A 16,695-nucleotide genomic window follows, 5' to 3' on the forward strand; every position below is an offset into this window, starting at 1 on the left:
TCATTTATCTCAAGAAACTGAAACAGCTGGTATATCAGCTAAAGCTGATAGAAAGCACCTCTAGCCACTACCTCAACCTGGGATACCAGGGAGAGGTTTGGATCCAGAAGCGCCCCCAGCCTGCATACCTGTTCCTTCTGGTGAAGTGTGAGCCCACCCAGAACCGGCAGATCAAAATCGACTCCCGAGTTCCAACCCTGCAGAATAAGTACCTCTGTCTTATCTGGATTCATTCTCAGTTTGTTATCCTTCATCCAGCCTATCACTGCCTCCAGGCAGGCATTTAGGTATTTACTGAACTGGTTGCTAAATTTTTATATGGGGCTATGAAACTGACCTCTCGTCATGGGGATTTATGAGGCTGATTGTGTATCTTTTAGTTATTTTATGCTTCATATTTATCTGTTTTAATTTTGTTTGGCTTATGGCAATAAATAAAATGCTTGATTGACTGAATAAGTACCTCTGCCTTATCTGAATTCATTCTCAGTTTGTTATCCTTCATCCAACCTATCACTGCCTCCAGGCAGGCATTAAGGGAGGCTATGCTTTCTCCTGATGATGTTGACATGGAGAGAACGATCTGGGTCTCATCAGCATATTGATAACACCCTGCACCAAATCTCCTGATATTCCCTTATGGTGGTTTCTTGTAGACGTTAATGAGCCCTGGAGACAATATAGAGCCCTGCAAGATACCATGTTAAGTATCGCACTCTTACAGCTCCTTGTTGGTTAGTTCATAAAATAAGGCCCTCATTCAACCTACCATGCCCATCCTATCCTCACTAGGATTGGCGGGGGGTGGTGGGGGTTTTCCTATTGTGGTAATTCATATCTGATATCCCCTGCACAGTAGCAATGCGCACAGAGGCAAGCAAGTCAGGAAAAAAAATACACACAGCTCTTCATTCAACTTTTAATTGTGTTTGTTTCATCTCAACAAAACCACTCGAGAACAGACACACTTGTTTTATAAGTAGGGAGAGCTCTTATGGTTCAGACACAACAGTAAAATCTTACATCATTAAGTGCTGTGTCATCACCACTACCTTGTTGGTCCTCTACCTTTGTCTGAAGACCACAAATGGAGCTAGAGCTACAGCTATCACTCCATGGGCCAAAAACACCCCATTTATGTGAGTTGCCTGTCAGAACTTGTCCACCTTCACAGGTGAACCGGACATTGCTGGCTGCTGAATCATCAGAAAAAGGCCCTTGGGGTGCTTCCACTCTCAGAGCAAAGGAGATTAAGTTGCCTTTGCAACAATACTTAGGCTCTGTCCATTTTCCCCACCTGCCAAAGAAGACAATGATTATAATATTCTGAGAACTATATGAATTATATTAAACAATATACGTACTGTACCAATAACATCCCACATGTCTCAAATGGTATTGTCAGTAAGAGTGCATGGATATTGCAGTTTTGAAATCTTGCATAAAGAACACTAGAACATCTAGACCCAAACATCAATCAAAATGGGCACAGAACTGGTTTTGCCATTTTGGTTTGAATTTGAACCAGATTTGAATCAACCTGGCCGGTTCTGGTTCCCTGTCCGGCCAAACTGGGTTCGGTCCAGTTTGAACACAGAACAAGGATTAATCATTTCGCGGGCCAGTTTGGGTATATACTTGTAAAGGACAATCCCTAGCCTAAGGATGCGGTGTGGAGAGGTGGGGGGAAGAAAAGGTAGTTGCAGACCCGTGAGCTATTGACAGCCACTGTCTGTCCATTATGCAACTCTGCCTGTGTAATGCTTGCATTTTGCACAAGTGCACTTTCCGTTAAAAGGCAGGGAGAAGATTGAACAGTGTTTCCAAAGACAGTGTCCAACCTCGGAGGTGCGTGGGGGCAGGGGAGTTAGCAAACAGGGTAAAATGGAGAGAGAACTCTCCCATTCTTAATCCTCCATTTCTAAAAACAGAAGTGCTTACATGAGCCTCTGGAGGTGGAGTAAGGAAGGCAGCTCCCCTCTACATTGAGCCAATCCCATTGAATTCAATGGGGCTTACTTCCAGGTGTGGGTAGAAGATTGCAGATTTGCCCCCACCCCCAGGAATGGTCTTGCAGGCAACCATGCACAAACTCTGCAAGTGATGATTATACCTTCAACGGTTATGCCCATTAGCCACATATCACTCTATCGTCACTTTACCCATTTCATAGCACATGGTAAGGTTGTTCTTGCAATCAGAGATACGTGGGTAAGAGAAGGTTAACCCAGGAATCTCTGGTCATCTGGGACAGGGGTTCCCAACCTGTGGTACTCCAGATGTTGCTGAACCACAACTCTCATCATTCCCAGCCACTATAAATTGTAGCTGGGGATGATAGGAGTTGTAGTCCAGCACCATCTGGAGTACCACAGATTGGGAGCCCCTGGTCTGGGACATCGGGAGTCCTCCACCTTGTTAGTGCAGGCCGCTACTGCTCTTATGAGATCTCTCAGGAGCATGATCGGTCAGTTCCTACCACATTCATACACACTCAAGACATATCTATTGGTCTCAGTGGTGCTTCAAAATACCTAGTTGCTCACCTATGGAGTTAGCAATAAGCTGAGAGCTATAGATGTCGGGTTCCTCTTCCAGGTTCTTAATCTCACGCCAAAGATGGGTTACTATCACACCAGTCCCTCCCTCCTGGAATATGCCCTCATCTCAATAAAAGGCCAGCTCCCTTGAGTTCTCTACATTACACTTGGAGTTTCTCAGTCCCTCTTGGTCCCTTTCCCCCTCAAAATTGGGATCCTGTAAGCTATTGACAGTGTTGCCACATTAGGAACAGGAAGGAAAGGATGAGAAACGTTGCTGCCATCCAGGATCTTAGACAGATCAGGGACGGTCCAGGAGTGCACATTATGAGAACATCGCACAAATACCTCCATGCCTTTTATAGATCAGTGGATCCAAATTCCTATAGACAATAGCAGTACATTCTATAGGTATTTTGGAAGCCATCCGTCCACAACCCCAGATGGCCTAGAAGCCCACAATAAAAACAACCCCTATAAAAAGCCTTTCAACTCCTGTCCAGTGGAATGGTGACATGGCAACGACATTCTGCCTGGCTAATTATTGAATTGTGGACAAGTGCACACACTTTCTGTTAAAAGGCAGGCAGAACATTCCACAGTATGTCAGCCAGAGAGAGCTCAGAAGGATTCAGACAGATTCCGTCCAGGTCAATCCAGCAACAGTGAAAGCAACCCAGCCCCTTCCACAGTTCAAGCAGGACAGCCAAAAAGGAAAAGGAAACAAACATTCACTCACGGTCCAGATTTTGACTCAACGACTTTGCCATCAGTGCAGTAGAGGCGAATGCCATTCAGAGATGTATCGTCCTGCCAAGAACCCTGGTATGGCTCTACCTGGTGGTGAAGAGAAGGATTGATGATAACACTGATGCTGCATTCTACGGCTGCCCACATTTTGTAAAATTATAGCACAATGTTTTCAATGCGAATTAGCCATTCACACTGGCTTCCTCCTTGCTGCAATTGGACAGCATCATACTGATCCAGTCAGATCAACAATGAGCAGCTTAAGAAAATAAGAACAGCCCTGCTGGATCCTGCCCAAGGACCATCTAGTCCAGCATGCTTTTTCGTACAGTGGCCCACCAGATGCTGCTGGAAGCCACAGGCAAGAGTTGAGGGCATGCCCTCTCTCCTGCTGTTACTCCCCTGCAACTGTTACTCAGAGTCATCCTGCTTTTGAGGGTGGAGGTGGCCTTTAGCCCTCTGACTAGTAGCCGTTGATAGACCTCTCCTCCATGAAGTTATCCAAACCCCTCTTAAAGCCATCCAGGTTGTTGGCTCTCACCACATCTCGTGGCAGAGACTTCCACAAGTTGATTATGCATTGTGTGAAAAAGTATTTCCATTAGTTGGTCCTAGATTTCCTGGCAATCAATTTCATGGGGTGACACCTGGTCCTAGTGCTAAGTGAGAGGGAGAAGAATTTCTCTCTATCCACTTTCTCCACACCATGCATGATTTCTTAGAGCTCTATCATGTCTCCCCGCAGTCGTCTTTTTTCTAAACTAAAAAGCCCCAGGTGTTGTAGTCTTGCCTCGTAAGAAAGGTGCTCTAGGCCCCTGATCATCTTGGTCACCCTCTTCTGCACCTTTTCCAGTTCTACAATGTCCTTCTTTAGATGTGGTGACAAGAATTGTACCCAGTACTCCAAATGTGGTCGCACCATCATTTTGTATAAGGGCATTATAATATTAGCCGTTTTATTTTCAATCCCCTTCCTAATGATCCCTAGCATGGAATTGGCCTTTTTCACAGTTGCCACACAATGAGTCGACAGTTTCAATGAGCTGTCCACCATGACCCGAAGATCCCAATCTTGCTCAGTCACCGACAGCTCAGATCCCATCAACATATACTTGAAGTTGGGGGGTTTTGTCCCAATGTGCATCACTTTACACTTGCTAACATTGAACCGCATTTGCCACTTGGTTGCCCACTCACCCAGTTTTGAGAGATCCTTTTGGAGCTCCTCACAATCCGTTTTGGATTTCACTACCCATAAGTCTTTGGTATCATCTGCAAATTTGGCCACCTCACTGCTTCTAGATCATTTATGAATAAATTAATAAGCACCGGTCCCAGTACAGATCCCTGGGGGACCCCACTTCTTACTTCCCTCCATTGTGAAAACTCTCCATTTATACCTACCCTCTGTTTCCTGTCTTTCAACCAGTTAGCAATCCACACATGTACTTGTCCCCTTATCCCATGACAGCTAAGTTTCCTCAGGAGTCTTTGATGAGGAACTTTGTTAAAAGCTTTTTGGAAGTCAAATTATACTATGTACTGGATCACCTTGACCCACACACTTGTTGACACACTCAAAGAAGTCCAAAAGGTTGGTAAGGCAAGATTTACCTTTGCAGAAGCCATGTTGATTCACTCCCAGCAGGGCCTTTTCGTCTATTTGTTTTACAATTTTATCCTTGAGGATGTTTTCCATCAATTTGCCTGGAACAGACATTAAGCTAACCGGCCTGTAATTTCCCGGATCGCCCCTAGATCCCTTTTTTAAAATCGGTGTTTCATTGGCTACTTTCCAGTCCTCTGGTACAGAGCTCGATTTCAAGGATAAATTATATATTTGAGCAAGGAGGTAGGCAAGTTCACATTTGAGTTCGTTGAGGACTCTTGGATGGATGCCATCCGGCCCTGGCGATTTGTTAGTTTTCAGTTTTTCTATACAGTTTAGAACATCATCTCTTGTCATTTCTATCTGACTCACTTCTTTAGCCTCCATTCCCAAAAAGTCTGTTTTAGGAACAGGAATATCCTCAGCATCCTCTGCCATGGAGATGGACACAAAGAATTCATTTAGCTTCTCTGCAACCTCCATATCCTCCTTAATAATCCCTTTCACTTCCTCATTGTCTAATAGTCCAACTGCTTCCCTGTCAGGTTTCCTGCTTCTGATGTATTTAAAGAAGATTTTGTTATTCCCCTTGATACTTTTGGCTAAATGTTCCTCAAACTCTCTTTTTGCATTCTTTATTGTCACCTTGCATTTCTTTTGCCAGAGTTTGTGTTCCTTTCTGTTCTCTTCATTTGGACAGGCCTTCCAATTTCGGAAGGAAGTCTTCTTCCCTTTTATTGCTTCCTTGATGGTACCTGTTAGCCATGCTGGCATCCTCCTGAACTTAGTGGTACCTTTCCTCCTTTGGGGCATACAAGCTAACTGGGCTTCTTGTATTGTGGTTGTGAGTAAACTCCATGCACGCTGGAGCGAAGTGACTCTCCTGATTTTCCCTTTCAGCTTTCTTTCACAATACTTCTCATTTTGGAGGTTTCCTCTTCTGAAATTCAAAATGTCCGTGTTATACTTCCTTGGTGATTCTCTCCCCGCATGTATGCTGAATTTGATCGCACTGTGGTCACTGTTCCCTAAAGGGTCGATGACACTGACATCACGCACCAGGTCCTGAGTGCCACTCAGTTTCAGCACTACTCACTGCCAACTAGTTGTGCAGAATAACTGCTAGCCAAGCTTGGGGATTTGCATTCACATCCACGTCAGCAACAGCAGCTTGTACATCCAGCCAATCCCATGGGACCCAGATGGGCAAGCCATAGGAGAAATTAATTCTTGTTATTGGCAGACTTAGATAACCCCCACCTTGCTGGCCTCAGCTGGCTTTGTATTTTGCAGGAGATGTTCTTCAACTTCCTGCAATGAAGCTCCCAACCTGATTCAAGTTGTTCCTACACTAACAGGTTTGTCTGAAATTGCAGTCCTTTGCTCATGGATACAGAGTTTGGGCTCCCTGATGTAACGTGCTGCTGACTTAGATGGATGTTCTACAATATTTCTAACAACACCCAATGTTTAGCCTGTATTTTTTGTGTAAAGAAACGAAATCCTACAAAGACACGATGAATCTTCAGTGACTCTCCCTAAAAGGGAAACCAGAATCCAAGGAACAAGGCAAACCCCTAAGACTTCTCAATGCTCCAGGAAGTGAGGTAACTATAGTAATACAACACTATCACCTTCCTCCATACTTGTGCTGACATCTGCTTTCCTGTCCTCATCAAAACGGATCCCACCACCTTCATCATTTTCTTGCATTCTCCCATTCCTTTAGATGATTCCTTTATGTACTACTGTTTCTTCACCTTTGCATTTTGGGGTTCTAAAGCAGTTGTCTGGGAAATGTTCAAAAGAAAGGATGGAAGCAGTGCCAAAACCCTCATTGGACAAGGGGGCAGTGGGACAAAGGTCCCTGTGTTGCTGGGGTGGGGGGGGGTTCCATGGTACCCCCTGCCCTGGGGCACCGCCTTGCCAAGTAGTGAACAAAACACTCACTGGCTGGGAGCAAGAGGAACAGCCCTTTCCCCACTCTGTTCCAGCTGGCAAGTGAAGGGCCATCCAGACCCTCTCCAAGGTGCTGGCCACTCCCTGTGCATCAGCATCCCTTGCATTGACTCATTTCTTCCTTCCTTTCTCTTCCTCACTCAGAGGAAAGGAGAGGAAGAAAGGCAGCACCCAGCTGTCATTGATGCACCAGCTGGGACCGAGTGGGAAGGAGCTGAAGGATCACTTCTGGATGCTGGCCATGCCCCCTGGATCTGATGACAGATTCAAGTGATGTAGCCAGTATGCATGCATAGTGGTGGGCGAGGGGAGAGCTATAGTCTGTCCCCCGACTGCCATTGGGCTCCCTCCACCCCTGGATGGGGGAAATTGTTGATTGAGGCAGCTCCCCGGCATCAAGGTATCTCAATGGAGGGAGGTCCAAAAGTAGGGAGACTTTTACCTTGATTGAGAATCCACGAGCATAACCTTCAGGGCACAATTCGTTTTCACCCCACTCTCCGGATAGTCCTCCATTTTTCACTTTGAGGACATTCTTATGATCTCGGGGTTCTTTATATCCCAAGCAGCAGGAGAATATCAAGGAGAACAAAATGCTGACAAGGAGAACCATGGAAGATGCTCTGCTTTGGATCTACCTGCAAAAAACCTAGCAGAAGAATAACAGCTCTGAGAAGGGAACAGTTTGGACGTTTGGTGGGTGTTGCCAAACTTCCATCAGTTCTGCTTTTTAGAAACGTGCTTACATTGGGTTAATGCTGTATATTGTCTATCTGGCTTTTTGGACCATAGTTTGAGTCCCACAAGCAGCTAAAAGTTGCTGGCAATCTGGGTTGGATCCTTTTCGGTGTCCACAGCAAAGCACAACCAGAAAATATTCTGAATACACTGGGAGGGACGGGGCTATGGTGAGTGAATTTCTCGTTGCCGCACGTAAAGATTACACTTGACAAAAATGGGGGAAATCCTGTAATTGAAAGTGGGGTGTTATCTGGAGCAGGAATTCCTCAAGGAGGGCACCAGTACTCCTAGGGGTACTAGAAGACCTCAGTGAGAGCCCTCTTGCCTCCCTACACTACAGCTATGCAATTTGTTTCTGTATGAGGATTGCTGGCGTGAAGCCAATGCATCCTCAGTGATGTCCCCGGTGCAGAAGAGGGAAAAGGGGGAGTAAAGATCCACCTCTCCTGCTTCTGATTGGCTGGCTGGAAGGCAGTTTATTCATATGATAAATATTTTTTTTTAAATGTATTTATACACAGACACCAGATCCAGATGTAAAACAAAACTGGAGTTAAGCGGGGCAGAGTGGACCATGCTCACTCAAGAGAGTGCCAGACCATGGGGACACCTCCTCACAACTCATGAGAAGAACCATCAGAGCAGAGAAGAGAGAACTGACAAGCAAAATCTCTAATAATTTGAGGAAATAAAACATCCCTTTTCCTCACGGACAGCTCTCTCATGTGAGTGACAGGCCATTGGGGCTCTCTATTGAGCCACGTTGCTCTATGGAGGTAAGCCATGGGTACTGGTACCCTGGAAACTGTTCTCCCTGTCTTCACCACTAATTAGCTGCCAAAGAGTGCCCCCTGCCAGTCAGCCCGCCCGTGTGGACATGTGCATCCTTGCTCATGCCCTGAAACATTGACCCCGCTCTCCTGGGGTCACTGGAAATCAGGGATCCCCTCTCCACCGATTCTCCGCAGCGGCAAATCTGCACATGGCGCAACAGAAGACCAAAGACAGGAATTTTAAATGGGGTTAAAGATCCATTCACGTACCCAGTGTTCCTCCCACATGGAGTGTCCAAATCTCCTTTAGATGTGTGCAAGGCTTCACCGCCAGGGGGGGGGGGGGTTTGCAGCAATTCTCTGCTATTTCTTACCACAGACAGTTGGGGGGCCCCACAAAAGGGGGAGCTTTGGGGGGTTAGCTTGACTGAGGAGCCTGCAATCCAAAGGGAGACCAAGGGCTCAACTCCGTAGTCCTCCCAAGTAGGCTGGCTTTCTCATGAGAAGGAGAGCCCAGGAGTTTGGCTTGATCTGCATAGACTGCTTTGCTGGGGTGATCCCTTGCAACAGCATACTAGGACACAGTGGGACAGATGCCCTCCATCCTAAACATATCCCCTCATAGGAAGTCTTCATGCTCCCGTCTCTTTCCTGAGTAACAGGGAAATAGTGGTTCCCACCACCGACCACTCCCCTCCTAAAATCATGCTTTTGCAAGACTGTTTGGGTGCAGGGTATTAGGGATGTGCAAATAGGTCCGCTGTCGGACGTGTTCCCCCCGCCACCTCCAACAATTCCCCTGAAGGGGGTAAGTAGTTAAATATATATATATTATTTTTAAAAAATAGTTTGCGAACCCCCACCAGACCGGGTGGGTTTGAGGGGATATCAGACTGAACTGGCCCTGTTCGGTTCAGGTCCAGTCTGTACTCAGACGAAACTGGACCAGCCAGTTCCATGCACACTCCTACTGGGCACATGGAGGGAGCAGCAGTACCTTCACTGTCAAAAGAAGCACTGGCATGGCATGGAATTTAAAGGGATTTAAATGCCCTTTCCATGACAAGGGTGAGCAGAGTGCTTCAAAAATACACGATCGTGCTCAGCACGCCCCCTTTGAGAACATGGCCATGATCCGCTGACAAGCTGATGCTTTGCCCACAGTCGGGCCATGGAACTTGCTTAGGTAGGCCTGGGAGGATGAGCAGAAGGGAGGGGCTCCCTTCTCCTGAATCTGGAGCTTGGCAGGCCACTGTTTGATGAACATTTGGGGCACAATTCACAGTATACAACAGAAACCGCAGGTTCACGGTTCCATGTTACATCTGAATCTGGCATATATCTCTAGGGGGGGTTGAACTGAAAGTCTGCGACAGAAGGGGTACAATGGTTTTAAAAGGCTCTGAAACCCCAGTCTAGAGGGGTTTGTAGGGTCAAGCCCTATTTGGGGAGAGGAGGAAAAGCTGGGTCTTTGCCAAGCATGGTCTCTCCCAGCAAGTGAGTCTGGCTGACACTTCTCACCACCACATTTCAAAACAAAACTTGAGGCTGGATAGGCAAACTGAGGCCAATCTCATAAAGTCAGGGGAAACTTTCAGGAAGTGTGGCCCTTCCTCCACTTGGGCCTCTCCCCTAACACTTTTAGAAAGAACAGTTTGTTTGTTTGTTTGTTTGTTTGTTTGTTTGTTTGTTTGTTTGTTTGTTTGTTTGTTAGGACTCATTTTAGTTTAGCAGCAACTTATCAGCCCTGTTGGGGATAGGTCAGGACAAAGGCTATAGCTCAGTGGTGGAACATCTGCTTTGTATGCAGAAAAACCCAAATTCAGTCAAGGGCAACTCCATTTCTAGCTGCGTAATATGAAGCCCTGGAGAACTCTTGCCTGTCTAGGTAGACAAAACTGTGCTACATGGACCGATGGTCTGGCTCAGTATATAAAGCATCTTCCAATTTTTCCCTCCAGACCTGACAGGGACAGAGACTCCTCCACCCTTCCCCCCTTGCTAAGCTCCTGGGAACAGAGCATTGCAATTCTACTTACAGTCTCAGCACTGCCAGCTCTCCTACAGGAAGAATGAGAGAGACCCTGGGCAGAGCACGGAAATATGAATGTGGGCAGGGCAGGGAGCAGAGGGCAGGGCAGTGAAAGGCAGTGAAGGGCAGGGCCTGGCTATCCTGAGCAGCACCTGCCATGCCCTGCTGCTCCATCATTCAGTAAGCAAACAAAAGGCTTTGGAGTCACCTTCCTTTTGTGCCTACCTAACCTCACTTCTTCAAAGGTGTGTCCAAAGCAGGAAGCCCCTTAGCTTGACAATGTGGTAAGAGAGTCCTTAAGAAAGGCTGGGGCATCATTCCAGGTTTTTGCATGAGGAACATAGCAAGCTGCCATATACCAAGCCGAAATCATTGGTCCACCTAGTTTAGTATTTTCTGCACCAGTGATCTTCACTATTGTTCAAACGGGGATCTCTTTGGTAATCAACTTCCAATGAGAGAGCGGTTTCCCATGGTGGTGACCTCTGTACAGTACTGCTTTTTTCAGTGAGTGGGGGTGGGTGCCTTTATGTGGGTGCTTCCTATAGTGCTGGGGAGCCAGCAGGGGCCTATATGAACAACAAAATAATGAGCCAGGTGCCAGATGGAACAAAAATGCTTTTTCCTGACACCTCTATGTATATGGAAGTCTTCACTCCTCTCAGATCTCAGGGTGTGCCACACAATGAGTACAGCAGCTGCTCACATTAGAGCGGCTACCATGTTCGATGCGGCCGCTCCTTCCCTGCACCCAAGCTCTCTGCCAGAAATGGTGGCAGACCAGAGAGGGGAGCATTTTAACTGGGCAATGATTGCCCAGATGATCACCTGTCAAGGTTAAAAGTCAGGTTACATACAGTAAGAACATAAGAACAGCCCTGCTGGATCAGTCCACCTAGTCCAGTATCCTGTTTCACACAGTGACCCACCAGATGGCACTGGGAGCCTACAGGCAGGTTTTGAAGGCATGCACCCACTCCTGCTATTACTCCCCTGCAACTAGTATTCAGAGGCATCCTGCCTTTGAGGCTAGAGGTGGCCTATAGCCCTCTGACTAGTAGCCATTGATAGAGTTCTCCTCCATGAAGTTATCCAAACCACTCTTAAAGCCATTCAGGTTGTTGGTTGTCAGCACATCTTGTGGCAGAGAATTCCACAAGTTGATTATGCGTTGTGTGAAAATGTACCTCTGTTTGCTGGTCCTAAATTTCCTGGCAATCAATTTCATGGGATGACCCCCTGGTTCTAGTGTTATGTGAGAGGGAGGAAAAACTCTCTCTATCCATTTTCTCCTTACCATGCATGATTTTATAGAACTCTATCATGTCTCCCCGTAGTCATTTTTTTTCTAAACTAAAAAGCCCCAGGTGTTGTAGTCTTGCCTCATAAAGAAGGTGCTATAGGCCCCTGATCATCTTGGTTGCCCTCTTCTGCACCTTTTCCAGTTCTACAATGTCCTTCTTTAGATGTGGTGACAAGAATTGTACACAGTACTCCAGGTGTGGCTGCACCATAGTTTTGTATAAGGGCATTATAATATAAGCAGTTTCATTTGCAATCTTCTTCCTAGTGATCCCTAGCATGGAATTGGCCTTTTTCACAGCTGCCGCATATTGAGTCAACTCTTTCAACGAGCTGTCCACCACAACCCCAAGATCCCTGACTCTGGTCAGTCAGTGACCACTCAGATCCCATCAACGTATACTTTAAGTTGGGGTTTTTCGTCCCAATGTACATCACTTTACACTTGCCAACACTGAACCACATTTGCCATTTTGTCGCCCACTCACCCAGTTTGGAGAGATCCTTTTGGAGCTCCTCATAATCTGTTTTGGATTTCACTACCCAAAGGAGTTTGATGTCATCTGCAAATTTAGCCAACTTACTGCTTACCCCAACTTAATGGTTAGGTGGGCAAGCAGTGCCTGGACTAAGCTGCTCGTGAGGACAGCTTCAATATCTTGCTAAACCCTCAGTTAATAATATGATCAATTATACCCCATTTAAGAAGTTAAAAAATAATAAAATCTTCTGTTCAATGTTCTGCAACTCCCTGCTCAGCTCTCTAGGATGCTCAACAGCTTTGTCCCATCTGCCTTTGGTGGGCAAAGAGTCTCTCCTCCTCATGGATCTGGGAAGGGCTGTGAGCAGGAGGATCAGGGCAGTGAAATGTGATTTGCCATCCCAGTTGCCTGCTCCAGATTTCAGAACATGTGTTCAAAGATTGAAGATAAGTGGATTTGAAAGGAACAAATCAGATGTTAAGGTTTACTTATTTTTATTGAGAACAAACCCGGAAAACATATAAAGTGTCCCCAAATGTGCCTGTTCTAATTATTCAAGTAAATGTTTATCTTTTATCTCATAACATCGCTTCAAACCCTACCTAACCTAAAGATCTAATCCGCCCTCCAACCTCACCACAATAACTGCCCCCAAACCACAACAGTCATTTCCTCAAACAGTCCACCCTCCAAGCTTTCTGTCCCTTCTCACTCACTTCAAGCTTCCATGCTCCAAAGGATCCCCCCACCTTCCATCCAGATAAGCCGCAGACCACTCCTGTGGGACTTGGCTGTCCTGGGCAACACCTGTCACGCTCCACTCCTTCATAACTGAACACAGCAGCCGGTGGAAGGCAATGGAATCTCCTTTCTTCTGCACCTGCCACATTCTCATCCCTAGTTGCTTTTAATTGCTGCTTCCCAAACCAGGAAGCTGGTTAACTTTCTGGGAAGGACGAGCGCATGAGAAAGGCAAGGGGATCATTTCAGTAGTATTTTGTATCACCATGGAGGAGGAGTGCTGGTCTTGTGGTAGCAAGCATGAATTGTGCTCTTTACTAAGCAAGGTCCACCCTGGTTTGCATTTGAATGGGAGACCACAGAGCATTGTAAGATAGTCCCCTTAGGGTATGGGACCACTCTAAGCAGAGCATCTACATTTACTTACTTACTTATTTCTGACTTACATACTTACCTACGTACTTACTTACTTACATACATACTTACTTACATTTCTATACCTCCCCATTCAAAAAGCGGTTCACAATCTAAAAATCATTAAAACATTGAGACATTTACATTGCATGCAGAAGGTTCCAAGTTCCCTCCCTGGCATCTCCGTGATATAGCTGAGCTGAGGGAGACTCCTGCCTGCAACCTTGGAGAAGCTGTTTCCAGTCTGTGAAGACAATACTGAGCTAGAGGGACCAACGTTTTGACTCAGTAAAAGGCAGCTTCCTATTTTCCTGTGATCTGTGCTATAAAACTTCTCTACTCCATAGACTAAATAGTCCTTCTCTCTTCTCACTGAATCCAGGCCCAATTCTATATCTGTGGGAGGAGAAGGAACAAGGGATCTATTAGAATTCTCACCAAACTAAACTCGTTCAAATCCACGCAGGTATGTTTCCCAGACTATGGGAAACACCTATATCAGGCAGCCGCGATATAGGAAGATGCTGAAAGGCATCCGCTCATACTGCACGGGAGATGGTAATGTAAACCCTTCCTGTAGTCTACCAAAGAAAACCACATGGCTCTGTGGTCACCAGGAGTCAACACCAACTCAACGGCACAACAACAACAACAAGTTCCCAGAATCCTTTGTGGGGAAACTGGGACAGTTAAACTGATACCAAACTGATATAAATCCGTGGTGCAGAGTTGCCCTCAGAGCAGCAAAATCACTTAACTAAATCCTCAGGGACATTCAGACTTCTGTGATGTCAAACGTGGTGTCATTGAATACATGGTAGCTACCTGTTAGGTAAGGCGAGTTGCTTGAATATGTCTTATACTGACTGTATTTTGATATTTTATTAGACCAGTTCCTGGTTTAGACCAACACCTGCCATCACAGTTGCAGGCAAATGCTTCAGATGAATGCTGCCATAAGCGTGAGAATTGTGGCAAGGCGAAGCGACTGACACACCAAGTTGGGATGTCCAACCCATTTTGTAATGCTATGGAGCCTTTTAAGCTTGACAAAGAAGCCATCCACACAAGCAAAAGCTATGTTCTCCCCGAGTTTAGGAACTGTGGGTGCTCCCAATTTTTGGTTGTGTCAAAGCAAGGTAGAAGAAAAACCTGGGCAGAGATGATCGTGTGGAAGCAAGACAGGCTACCCAGGTTATCCTCCTACCTTGCTTTCACACAATCACTTCTGCCCAGGTTTTTCTCCTACCTTGCTTCCACACAGCCAAAAATTCAGAGCACACACATCTCCCAAACTAGGGATGTGCCCAAATCATTTCAGGCACCTGCAGGGGGTAGGGGAGCAGAGAGCGATCGCTTTAAGAATGAGGTACACAGGTTCTTACCTGCTCCTACACACACACACACACACACACACACACAGTTTCAGTCATGGCACTGTCAATCCCAAAAGGTTGTGTGCCTTTACGGCATCCATGCACATGACACTGCCACGACACAGCTGAGCACAGCCTTTGGGGAAGTACAACGCCTTGACGGGAACAGCAGCGGTAAGTAAGGATTTGCATGCCTCATTCCTAAAGCTACTGCTTGCTCCCCACCCACCCCTGCCAAAATGGTTCAGATGTGGCCACCCGAATCATTTTGGTGCCTCTCTACTGAGGCACAGAAATGATTCAGGTGTATCCCTATCCCGAACCTGGGTAGAATACATTTTTTGATCGTGTGAATGACCCCATATTATTGAGCATCCCAACTGATAGTTCTGCAGCCTTTCCTTGAAGCCGACCAGTGAGGGACAACTGACTATTGCCCAGATCAGGGTTTCTTAGCCTTGGGCCCCCAGATGTTGTTGGACTACAACTCCCAGAATCCCCAGCCACATAGGCCATGCTTGGGGATTCTGGGAGTTGTACTCCAACATCTGGGGGCCCAAGGTTAAGAAACCCTGGCCCAGATAACTGGTTCCTAGGGATGTACGAAATGTTTTGGGTACAGAACAATCTGTACCTGAAACTGCCCGTTTTGGGTGATTCATTGCCAAAACGAATCACCCTTTTGCCCTCTCGAAATGTTTTGGAGCCGAAACAAATCACCCCCGTTTCGGCTCCGAATTATTTGGCATTTCAGCCCTCCATTTTGTGGCTGATAAAGCGCTTCTTCTTCCTCCTCCATTTTGAGTTCTGACGTCTATTTGAATTTCCCACCTTTTTGCCTCCCATTGACTTCAATGCAAAAAGGTCCAATCTAATGTCTACTTGAATTTCAGGTCCCAGGGCCAAAAGAGTGGGGTGGGGTGGTAGTGCCTAATGGGTGGAGGCTGCCACCCAAATTGCAGAGGGATTGGGCATAGGGCTGCTTTTAGTGTCATTGGGGCAGATTTGGGACATAAAGTGGGATCTGGGGCGGTAGAGTGGGGTGGGGTGGTAGTGCCTAATGGGTGGAGGAGGAGGTAATTCAAATTGGGGAGGTAATTCAAATGAGAGTGGATTCAGAGTGTCTCATTGAAAATCTCATTTGCTATCATAGAATCCGCACTCAGAACACCTCAGAAACAACAGAGCCCTGTACATAGGGTTGGCACCCTATGTGCACTACACTACCACTCACTCTGGGTACCCCAGCACCCCCCAAGTGCAGTGATGGGGCTGCTGAAACCTCCATTATACCTTATGAGGAAAAACCTTAAAGATGCATAAACTTCAACAAATCACCAAAATCAGCCCTCTGCCCAAATCCTTTGAAAAAATTCTGGTAGCTTCCTTGCCCCCCTTGTGCACTACCACCAACCCCACACCTCTCTATGCCACCCCTTTCCCCCCGACGTGAAGCGATACACCTCCATCATACCTTATGGGGGGAAACCTTAAAGACGCTTAAACTTCAACAATTCACCAAAAATCAGCCCTTTGCCCAATCCCTCTGCAATTTGGGTGGTAACCTCTACATACTAGGAACTACCACCCCACCCCACTCTTCTGCCCTAGATCCCACTTTATGCCCCAAATCTGCCACAAAGACACTAAAATTTCAACAATTCACCAAAAATCAGCCTTTTGCCCAATTCCTCTGCAATTTGGGTGGTAACTCTTTTGGCCCTGGGACCCATTTTCTTGATCTGAATCAATTCGGATTTGGATTAATTTGAATCCAAATCAAATCAGGGTTGATTTGGATGGGTCAGATTCAGACCCAAAAATGAATTGGAGTATTTCGATTCAGATCCGAATCAAAAAACCAAAAATCCGAATTGCACACCCCTACTGGTTCCATTATCAAACTGCTCTTACCGTTAAGAAGTTTCTTCCAAGAGTCAACCAAACTCTACCTTCCTACATCGTAAGCTCATTCG

The 16,695-nt window shown here is 46.3% G+C and overlaps 1 protein-coding gene across 1 annotated transcript; it reads right to left on the bottom strand.

Annotated features, from left to right (window-relative positions):
• Positions 1-999: 999 nt before the first annotated feature.
• On the bottom strand, positions 1,000-7,471 carry LOC128349673 (vitelline membrane outer layer protein 1-like). Its single transcript, XM_053306347.1, has 3 exons — positions 7,301-7,471; positions 3,280-3,377; positions 1,000-1,297 (listed from the first exon to the last, which is right to left on the bottom strand). Exons 1-3 carry the CDS (start codon positions 7,469-7,471, stop codon positions 1,000-1,002), a joined length of 567 nt encoding a protein of 188 aa, XP_053162322.1.
• Positions 7,472-16,695: the final 9,224 nt, after the last annotated feature.

The sequence above is a fragment of the Hemicordylus capensis genome, chromosome 3, assembly GCF_027244095.1.
Source record: "Hemicordylus capensis ecotype Gifberg chromosome 3, rHemCap1.1.pri, whole genome shotgun sequence".
NCBI classification, from domain to species: domain Eukaryota; kingdom Metazoa; phylum Chordata; class Lepidosauria; order Squamata; family Cordylidae; genus Hemicordylus; species Hemicordylus capensis.

Bases quoted from the DNA above. Each gene is read 5' to 3' on its own strand.
- LOC128349673 (XM_053306347.1), bottom strand. From the start codon at position 7,471: ATGGTTCTCCTTGTCAGCATTTTGTTCTCCTTGATATTCTCCTGCTGC. The intron at 3,378-7,300 runs GTAAAAGTCTCC...CTTCACCACCAG, and splicing joins CTCGTGGATTCTCAATCAAG to GTAGAGCCATACCAGGGTTC. The intron at 1,298-3,279 runs GTGAGTGAATGT...CTTCTTTGGCAG, and splicing joins GTTGAGTCAAAATCTGGACC to GTGGGGAAAATGGACAGAGC.